Genomic DNA, 11,269 nt, shown 5'->3' with positions numbered 1-11,269 from the left:
CATCAGCACAGAGCCCGACGCGGGGCTCGAACTCACGGACCGCGAGATCGTGGCCTGGCTGAAGTCGGACGCTCAACCGACTGCGCCACCCAGGCGCCCCATAAGATTCTTTTGTTAGTTACTGGCTGGATGCTGACTCCAGTTTCCTGCCACGTGGGTCTCTGCAACGTGGAACTAGCTTTCTCGAAACCAGCAAGGGAGAGGGTCTCTCATCAAGACAGATGTTCCAGTCTTTCATACTATAACCCCAGAAGTGACACCCCGTCACTGTCATTATATTATATGGCACCATATTCTTTCCATTCTATTCATCATATTGTATTCATTTAACATATTCTATTCATTCTATTCTCTGCAAGTCACAGGACCCAGAAACACTCAGGAAAAGTATTTCTCGAAGGTATGACTGTAAGACACAGGGGTCATGGGGCCACCTTAAGTCTGCCCACCACAGGAGGTAAGGTGCAGAAAAGGAATCAATGATTTTTCTGAGAAATTGGTTTGGGGTCAAGCCTGGAATGGATAAGGACAGAGACTTTTTGATTTTAGGATCTAATCAACACTGGCAGTGCAACATAGGCATGCCAGTGTTTCTTTCCTGAATCTTGCTTTCCTTGCAAATAAAATGCAGGAGTTGTAACATTCGGATTTCTTCCATTATATATTAAAAACCCAACAAATAGCAGAAACTACTGCTTGATCCTACCTGTTGAGCTATGTTTTCTCATTATTTTTCTTCCCTTCCATAATAAACATCTGTGAAGGATGGTCTACATTTATGAGTTCTTTTTAAAATTAGCGCTGCCATTCTTTTTTTTTAATGTTTTATTTTTTTAGAAAGAGAGACAGAGTGCGAGCAGGTGAGGGGCAGAGAGAGAAAGGGAGACACAGAATCCGAAGCAAGCTCCACGATGTCAGCACAGAGCCTGACGCGGGGTTCGAACTCACGGACTGTGAGATCACGACCAGAGCCAAAGTTGAACGCTTAACGGACTGAGCCCCCCAGGCGCCCCAGTGCTGCCATTCTTAATCACTTACAGTGAAGATTCTCCCCTTCTCTTTCACTGAATGTTTTTCCTCAAAGGTCGTTAATAGGAATTTTTGCCAAATTCAGTGAAGTGATCCCTGTCCTATCCTCTTTGACTCTGTTCTGGCATTAGGTGCTGTGGACTTTACTGACCATGAACGTTCCCCTTTGTTATAGTGCCCATTAGCTTGGTGAACGTGACTTTCCTACTACTCTCTGTTTACTGTGTCTTGTTTATTGACATCTCTGAGTTCCCTTGTTCCTCATCCCCCCTAGAAATATCCCCCACTTTTTCTTTATTCTTCTTCTTTCTTTAATGTTTATTTTTGAGAGAGAGAGAGAAAGAGAGTGAGCGCAGGGGAGGGGCAGAGAGAGAGGGAGACACAGAATCCAAAGCAGAGTCCAGGCTCTGAGCTGTCAGCACAGAGCCTGATACGGGGCTTGAGCCCACAAGTCGTGAGATCATGACCTGAGCCAAAGTCAGATGCTTAACCGACTGAACCACCCAGGAATCCCTCAGACTTTTCCTTTTATCTGGTGGATCATATTTGCCAACAATGTTTGAAGTATTACCTTAAAGAAGATGATGGCCCAATTGTTCCAATTGGCTTGTTTTCTTCTAAGCGGTTTCTTTTTATTTTAAAAAGTTTAATCACAGCGTTGTAATTAAAAGTGCTTCACAGATGTTGTCTTTTTTTCTTAATAAACTGAAGGTTGGTGGCAGGCCTAAGTCAAGTGAATCTATCAGCACCAATTTTCCAACAGCATTTTCTCACTTCATGTCTCTGTGCCACATTTTGGTAATTCTTGCAACATTTCAAACTTTTTCAGTATCATTGTGTTTGCTGTGACGATCTGTGATCAGTGACTATGACTCGTGGAAAGCTCTGAGGATGGTTAGCATTTTTTTTTAGCAATAAAGTATTTTTTAATTAAGGTGTGCACACTGTTTTTGTAGGCAAAATGCTATTTGACACTTCATAGACTGCAGTATAGTGTAGACCTGATTTTTGTATGCACTGAGAAACCCCAAAATTCATTTGACTTCCCTTACTGGAATATTCTCTGACTCATGCTGGTCTGAACCTGCAATATCTCTGAGGTGTGCCTATATAACTTCCTTGGCACAAGTGACCCCTCAAAATTAACATCCTCTTCCTGATTTCCCTCTTGCCGTTACGAGAAGTGCATTTGCCATGTGTCAGGAGTGGTTCTTTGAGTTCTTTCTTTCCTTCGTGGTGACATCTTATCCATTGCTAATTAAGTCCTGTACGGTTTCCTTCTACAATGTCACTCAAGTCTGTCTTCTTATCCCTATTTTTATTACTACCAGCTTAACTCAGATTCTCAATTATTTTTCAAATCGACAATTCAGTAGAATACTAATAGATGTCCCTCCCTCCATAGCTGTCTCCTGAAACCCATCATTCACACGAAGTCAGCTCTAATCACATCATTTCCTCAATTAAATCCTTTAGTAACTGCTCTTTATCTATCCCCATACCTGTCATGCATATAAGGCCATTCCTTCTCTAACTCTGCCCTCATTTGCCCAAAAATGTCTCCTTAACTTCCCTACACAGTGCAGTCCCCCATCTAAATGGATCAGCTCATCAATCCCCAAATGAACCCCGCCACTTCTGCTCTGCCTTTGCCTGTGATGTTCCTTCTTCCTAAATACCTTTTGTTTTCCACCTGTTGATATCATACTCATCTTTCATGGCACACTCCAACAACCATCTCATTCATCCATTCATTCAAGAGATTAAGATATATGAATGGGTTCCAGCTATGTGTTAGGCACATATCAGACAAAGTGCTACCATCAGGGCATTCTAGTGAGGAAAACAGACCGTTAGGAAGAAGACCATTGGGGCTGGATCACAGGATCTGGGAGGAAAAGTAATATGAAGTGAGGTTGGAAGGCTGATAAGAACCAGACCATGTAAGAAGTTTGAATTTTGTTTCCCTAAGAGCAATAGGAAATCACTGAAAGCTTTTTAACTAGGGCAAAACACATTATATTTTGAAAATGACAGATTAGTGGTTGTGAATGGGGAGTGACTTTTAATGGTTATGAGGTTTCTTTTTGGGATGATGGCATGATAAAAATGTTCCGAAATTGGATAGCAGTGAAATGGAAAGGTTGCACAACTCTGTGAATATAAAAATCACTGAATTGCACGCTTTAAAAGGGTGAGTTTTCTCATGTGAATTATATCTCAAAAATGGTATTATTTAAGACAATTTTTTTTTGAGCTACTGTTCTGGCCTAGGTTCTCCAGAAAACGGTTTCAGATAGAGGGTTTATGTGTTGCTTCTTTCTTAGGGAGCAGGGCTGAGGGGCAAGAGGATGAAACAGAAGAGTGCACAGTGCCACTCAGAATGCCTTATTGAGTTGACCTCACTAAGTACCACTATGTGCTCGATTCCATGACACCATTCCCCAAGAAGATGTCTAACTGTCCAGGAGAGTTCATCTGCAGAGAAGATGGGAAACCTATATCCCCCGACTCCCATCTTTCTTGGTCAAAGAGAAGCATCGACTCCCCTACACTTCTGGCTTACACATGTATGGACACCACATAGGCTTGCCAGTGTCTTTTCTAGAAGTTAAAGGTATGGGAGGTATGAGATATCTGGTGAGGGAATGAGGCAAACACCATTGTTTTATACCAGCTTGACATGGGTTGAAACCATACAAAGTTGACCCCTGCAGGAGCAGAAAGGATGTGAAGTGAAGCATCCCTGCCCAATAAAGATGCCCATTAAATCTCCAAGTGACCGTGTGAAGTAGACCTCCTCTCTCTTCTTTCTTCCTTCTATATACTACCGTGTTGATTCATTTTCTCTTTTCTTTTTTTTTTTTAAACTTTTTAAAGTTTTTATTTTATTTCTGAGAGAGAGACAGAGCGTGAGCAGAGAAGGGGCAGAGAGAATGGGAGACACAGAATCTGAAGCAGGTTCCAGGCTCTGAGCTGTCAGCCCAGAGCCCGGATGCGGGGCTCGAACTCACAAACTGTGAGATCATGACCTGAGCCAAAGTCGGACGCTTAACCGACTGAGCCACCCAGGCACCCCTCTTTTCTTTACATTGAATATACACATTCAAATAGATAAAATGAAATTTGGTATTAGAACTAAAGTTTTTTTTCTCCGAATTAATTGGCATGGAGGGATTTTCTTTGTCAAACTATTATTTATGACAGCTTTTCCCTCAATTAGATTACAAAGTGACCAAGTGGATATGGAAGAAAGAAGAGAAAGAGAAAAAATTAAAAGTATCAAATAATCTGTAACCACATGGCAGATTGATGGCGAATGAATTGCACAGAAAGCTGTGTATTTAAGATTGCCCGGGATCAGAACTATTTTATTTATTTATTAAAAATTTTGAAATGTTTATTTATTGATTTAGAAAAGGAGAAAGAGAGTGGGAGCAGGGGAGAAGCAGAGACAGGGGGAGAGAAGATCCCTAGCAGGCTCCAGTGCAGTCAGCACAGAACCCGATGTGGGGCTCGATCTCATAAACTGTGAGATCATAACGGGAGCCTAAATCAAGAGCCCGCCACTTAACTAACAGAACCGCCCAAAGCTCCCCTGGAACGATTTTAAATTATGCTGTCTTATAATCAAAATAAAATGGTAAACTATGCCATTTTAATTATATGATACTAACATTACATTCATCTTAAAAAAAACCCTCTTTATTTCTGCTTTCGTCTTATTTTCTAAATTTTGGGAAATGTGTTTAAAAACATTAAAATACATTTTACAGACTTTTCAGTGTGTGGAAGGAATAGAAGCTCTCTGTGGAAGTCATTAATGTTGTTCTCGGCATTGTGGATTTCCTGCTGCTCATGGAACTTCCTTTACAGAATGAGAAGAATGTGAAGACGATGCATGATGTTTGGTGGGAGTCTTTGGGAACTAACGATGAATCGCCACTCTCTCTTCCCTTATCAGCAGTATTTTAGAGAATGAAGGCTCTGTCGCCTTGCACCTGTGAATGAGAAGGTCTATCCAAGAGGCCCAGGGATGTGTCCTGGGAGCCAGAAACAAACCTCTGATCTTAACAAGCATTGAGATTTGGGGTGGCTTGGTATAGCAGCAAAACTAGCCTTTCTTTATTGATGTGTTCTTCAAGAAAATAACAAAGTGATCTGAGGCACTTTATTAGCTGAAGCCCTTTCAAGTATTAATGACATATCAAAGGCATTTCAGCAAAGTAGTCAAGAGCATAGCTTTGGAGCCTAGTCTGCTTATTAGCCACGTGACACTGAATAATTTACGTAAACCCTCTGGCCTCAGTGTTCTTATAAAGTATCATAATACCCACATCATAAGATCACTGTAAAAATTAAATGGGTTAACATCTGCTACGTGCTTAGAAAAGTGCATAGTAAGTCCTCTCACTACACATACTGATAAAACATATAAATAAATAGCACATGGGAAGTGGTCAGAGCAGAATCTAGTATAGAGTAAGCCTCCCATGAATATTGATTATTACTAATATTTAAAATAAAAGCAACTGTTAAATCATGATCAAATACCTGGCTGGGATTTTTCCCCGCTCTGGGGAAGTCTGAAAGAAGATGGGAAATACAAACAAATAAAAGCGGGGGTGGGGGCGGGGAACGAATTCACGGCTCCGCTCTGGTGGGTTTTACCTCTGGGGAGATGCCTGGATTCCCTGCTGTTACTTCCCTTTCTATTCAGGTATGTCCTGAGAAAAGCAACAGAACACAGGGGAATGGAAAAGAAAAACTAAGGGTTTTTTTTTTTTTTCTTTAATTATCTCTGTCACCCAGAGTAAAAGGAAATAGGCCACCTGTGACTGACGCCGCACACGCCTGTCCAAGAGAGATAAGCAGCCTGGGGCAATTTCACACAGCCCAAGCAAAGACAAATTCCTTGAAATCTCATGAAAGGCTGGCCCGGAATTTATCAGGATGATTTATTCATGAGAATCACCTGAGAGATTCTCATTAAAAATACTGATTCCCAGAATCTCATGGCGGTAGTAGGAGAGGAGGGCTCCGGAAATCCAAATTTCAAACAAATTCTTTAGGACGTTGTTCTGTCTGCTTGTTATTTGAGCATCGCTCCCCGGCCGGCAAGTCCAGTCCCGCAGTTCAGACCGAGTAACTGAAATACCACTGCCACCAGGTGGCAGCAGATCCAAATTACAGGTTCCAGTGTCCTACTAAACCGCAGTTAACACTTTTCAAGTAGGCACCGGACTGTCGCATTTAAATGAGGGCAGTCGCCTCACAGACATATTTCAAGTTTTTTGGATGAGCTGATGTAGAGTTGATATAATTTGGACCCTTGAAGACACAGCGTCTTATCATTTTAATTCATTTCTTTCGTTAAAAACTGAATGTGAAAAGAGACCTTATCTTCGGAGTCTCTCCAGCTATAAACTCTCACAACATGTAATCAATATGTAGAATAAAAGAAGCCATATTTACTTGCGTAAAAGGATCTGTAAAAAGTTTCTCCTCTTTTAAAAAAAAATTTAATATAAATTCTAGGTTAGTTAACATACAATGTAGTGTTAGTTTCAGGTGTGCAATACAGTGATTCAGCATTTCCATACATCACCTGGACTCATCACAGCATTTCCATACATCACCTTAATCCCCATCACCTATTTCACCCATCCCCCACCCACCTCCCCTCTGGTAACCATCAGTTTGTTCTCTATAGTTAAAAGTGCTGGATTTTTGGTTTGTCTCCCTCTCTCTCTCTCTCTTTCTCCTCCCCCCACTGCTCCTGCCCTTTGCTTACTTGTTTTGTCTCTTAAATTCCACCTATGAGTGAGATCATATGGTATTTGTCTTCCTCTAACTGACTTATTTCACTTTGCATTATACTCTAGCTCTACATGTCATTGCATGTAAACAATTCTTCTATCAAAGAAACTGAGAGAGGTGAAATCTTAATAAAGAGAGAGATGTCTGACTGAAATAATTAGTTTTGCCTGTTGGGCTTTATGATTGTCCACTAAGGAGACAATAAGCAAAAGGAGTTGATATCGATGAAATTTTCTACCTTCAGAGAATGCAGACCCTTATTCACCTATATACCAAGATTATTTCCTAAACATTTGAATTGATGTAGACTTAACTTTGCTGAGCTCAAATTCTTTCTGGTTTACCTTCGTCATGAGAAATGGTCAGACGGGGCAAGATGTAAGCAGAAATAAATGCTCCTTAAATATAACTGGTATTTCGTAATGGATCACAGCATCCAAACTTGTTTTACTAGGAGTCGGTGAGAAGCAAGTGTGGTACAACGTGACTTTGAAATTGAGCATCGTTCCACTCAGCCCCAATGGAGCAACTCCACAAGACAGCTTGGCAGTGTTCAAGATGATTTACAACAAAAATTGTATGTTCTGCATGAAAAAAGATGTTCATTAACAAGGAAGATGCTCATAAATGAAATACAGGAAAATTACCTGTAGATTAGCCATAGCCATCTTGTTGTCTGGTGTCCCCGCAGCCTCGGTAAAAAGACTTCTTTTGATGGATATGTGTAGCAATGTTTTAAAAATTGAAAACTAAAAAAAAAAAAAAAAAAACCAAAAAAGAGAAAAAAAAAGAAAGAAAAAGAAAACAAAATTATTGAGGTGAAATTCACATAACATAAAATGAACCATCTTAAAGCGAACAATTCAGTGGTGCTGAGTCCATTCACAGTGTTTGTGCAACTGCCACCTGTAGCTGCAAATAATTTTCTTCGCTCCAAGAGGAATTTCGTACTTATCGAGCAGTTGCTATACTGATATTTTTGAATGGCATATGGAGAGAATTTCAAGACTCCGTAGAACAGCTTACATTGTTGCCAAAGCTTTTTTGGTCCAGCTGTGTCTTGGGAGGAGTTTATAATCAGAGGATTTAAAGAGTCTCACATGATGCAATCAAAACGGTGGTTAAACTGCGGGACACTGATGAAAAGAATTCAGTTGTGTGTCAAGGACGGCCCTGGCTTTGAAGCTACAACACATTCCTTTGCAAACAGAAAAGCCAACAAAAACGTGGGCAGTGAGTCTGTGGGTTCCTTTATGGGCATTTTATTGCCAAGTAAGAGAATTATTTATGCAAATTAATGGGAAGATGTTTAGACAACTGTGTCATGCCCACCAGCTGGAGGTATAAAAAGCCCTCTGCAAGAGGAGACCTGCATTCACACTTGGGCAACTTGCTCCTCACAATCCACCCTATTTCTCCTCAACTCCTGCCACCATGACTCGTTTCTTCTGCTGTGGAAGCTACTTCCCAGGCTATCCTTGCTATGGAACCAACTTCCACAGGACCTTCAGAGCCACCCCCCTGAACTGCGTCGTGCCCCTGGGCTCTCCCCTGAACTATGGTTACGGATGCAATGGCTACGGCTCCCTGGGCTATAGCTTTGGCGGTAGCAACATGTACAACAGGGGCTGTTGCTACGGTGGCAGCTGCTGCAGGCCATGGGGCTCTAACTCTGGCTTCGGCTACAGCACGTACTGATGGACCAATGGCTCCAGACAACTGTAGAACTCTCCGTCGCTTCTCTGTGTGCGAAACAACCTGAAGAGCAACGGCTGTCTTCTTGCCTCCAGATGTGCTTGGGAGATATCTCTTCCACCTTGCTGCTTTCTTACTGAGGCCCTGGTCTTTGACGATGCTGAACAAGGCAACCAGACATCAGATGCTGAACTGATCCTCATCTTACAGCCAAAGAAAGCAAGATGTGTTTCTCTGACATACCTGACTTTCAGCAGTGAAGCAAGTCGTTTGTCTCTTTTAGTTACTTTGCTCATGTACTGTTAAATTCTACATCAACATCAATGTATTACAATAGGGTGTGGGTAGGAAGGGGTTTTGCTGTCAGTCTCTCAATAAATCTATTTCATTCAGCACAAATATTTGTGTTCCAGTTATTTATTTTACTCTGCTTTTATGCTTTTGAATTCATTAGCCAGTTTCTACTTATGATGGTTGACTTTAACCAAATCTTATTTGGACTTAAGACTGCATTCCAGGAGAGGGTGATGCCTAATCATTTTTTCCCCCTTTATGTTGAGATTCCAGTTTTTAATTTTTTTAAATGTTTATTTATTTTTGAGATAGAGAGACAGAGCACGAGCAAGGGAGGGACAGAGAGAGGGAGACACAGAATCCGAAGCCGGCTGTAGGCTCTGAGCTGTCGGCCCAGAGCCTACAGTGGGGCTCGAACCCAGGAACCGTGAGATTATGACCTGAGCTGAAGTTGGATGCTTAACCGATTGAGCCACCCAGGTGCCCCATGGTTTCAGTTTTTAAAATAAACATATAAAATAAATATGAAATAAATATATAAATTTTAAAATAAATATATAAAATAAAATATTATATATATGTATGTAAATATTAAAAAATATATAATATAATCCAATATAAAGTTCATTCATGTGTGTGTGAAATATTACTGGGCTCTGGCCACTGTGTTAAGAATTTGGGGGCTGTAACAAACAACTAAGAGACCAGCTTGAGAAGCTGCCTGTTTTCAAGAGATACTCACTCAGCAGACACTCACCAAGTAGACACAACACCAAAGATTATTGTAAGATTTGGAAACATACAGATAAATAAAACATAATCCTTGTCCTGTAGACTTCAATATACTTTACTCAATATTTTTTTCACAGTTAATTATTTTGAGAGAGAGAGAATGCGAGGAGTGTCAGAGAAGGAGAGAGAGAATCCCAAGCAGGGTCCGTGCTGTCAACATGGAGCCCAATGCGGGGCTCGATCCCACAAACCATGAGATCATGACCGGAACTGAAGACAAGAATCAGATGCTTAACTGAGCCATCCAGATGCCCCTATTTTATTCCATATTTAAAAGGCACTTGAGAGTCTCCTATTTTATACCAATTAATGTGCCATAAATGATTATCCAAAGATAGATATTCTTTACTTATTTCCTTCCAAGGACTTAAAATAGAAAACAGCCTATGATAACATCCATGTGTATATATGGCACTTAACCTAAGATCAAGGACTGTGTAATTATTAAAATGAGGAAATTTAATATTGATATAATATTACCATCTAAATTACAGTGCATACTGTATGTACAGTTTTTTTGATTGTTCCATTAATGTCCTTTGGAGTTATTTTTTTTTCTCGTCCATAGAAACATAACATAAACAGTGTTGTAAGCTTTCATAGAAGGGAAGTTTGGGTCTATAGACATGACCATGAGAGAGGCGAGTAAGAGTTGCATATCAAGACAGATGTCAGTGTGCAAAAGGGACAAAGAGCAGGGCTATCCGAAGACGAAGTGGGCTTTCACTTGCAAAGCTCCAATACATAGGCAGGCTGATCCATTTGTGGGAAGATTCTGGAAGCATCAAGTACCAAACAGGTGATCTGGGATCTCTATCAACCAGTAGAGTCTAGATTCTGTCATCATGGCTAACATTTACCTAAAGCCATAAATGTTCTAAAACCATAATCATTTTGTTTCACCAATTAGATTTTTTTTTTTTATTTTGACACAATTCTGGATTCACAGAAAAGTTGTCAGGACAGGGCAAATCAGTTCTGCATGTCTGGGTTTATTAAATGTTTACACTTTGCCCCATTTACTTTATCACTATATATAATACACATACATTACTCTGTGTATGTATAATATATATATTTCATAATATAATATTTACAGAGTGGCAAATCCATTTCAGAATAACTTTTAGGTATCATGCTCATTTGTCCTTAGAACAAGGACAGAATGATTATGAACATTAGAATATTTAATATTAAAACTGTTATTGAATCCACAGTACATCCTCAAACTTCGTTAATTGTCCCAATTTGTCCCTCATAGTTATTTCTCCCCTTGTCCAGGATCTGAGCCAGGATTGTGTGTGTCTCTTTAGTCTTTTAGTCTGGATTGGTTCCTCAGCCTTTCTCAGTCTTTCTTGACCTCAACTAATTTCAAGGATGCAGGTTGATTGTTTTCTAGAATGTCCCTTGATTTGGGATTATCTGACATTCCTCATGGTTAGGTTCATGTTGAATATCTGTGGTACAGATGCCATAGAAGTGGCTGTGTTCATTAAAAAAAATTTTTTTTTAAACGTTTATTTTCAAGAGACAGAGAGAGACAGAGCATGAGCAGGGGAGGGGCAGAAAGAGAGAGGGAGACACAGAATCTGAAGCAGGTGCCAGGCACCGAGCTGTCAGCACAGAGCCTGACATGGAG

At 40.4% G+C, this 11,269-nt stretch overlaps 1 protein-coding gene across 1 annotated transcript; it reads left to right on the top strand.

Moving 5' to 3' along the window:
* The first annotated feature begins 8,283 nt into the window (after positions 1-8,283).
* Positions 8,284-8,547, top strand: LOC124526303 (keratin-associated protein 7-1). Its single transcript, XM_047099222.1, has one exon. It carries the CDS (start codon positions 8,284-8,286, stop codon positions 8,545-8,547), a length of 264 nt encoding a protein of 87 aa, XP_046955178.1.
* The last annotated feature ends 2,722 nt before the right edge of the window (positions 8,548-11,269 follow it).

The sequence above is a fragment of the Lynx rufus genome, unplaced genomic scaffold, assembly GCF_022079265.1.
Source record: "Lynx rufus isolate CCGP_SWC_20201006 ecotype Redwood Valley unplaced genomic scaffold, mLynRuf1.p SCAF_5, whole genome shotgun sequence".
In the NCBI taxonomy this organism is placed as follows: domain Eukaryota; kingdom Metazoa; phylum Chordata; class Mammalia; order Carnivora; family Felidae; genus Lynx; species Lynx rufus.
Note: the sequence above shows the minus strand (reverse complement) of the source record. Positions and strands in the feature narration are given on the sequence as shown.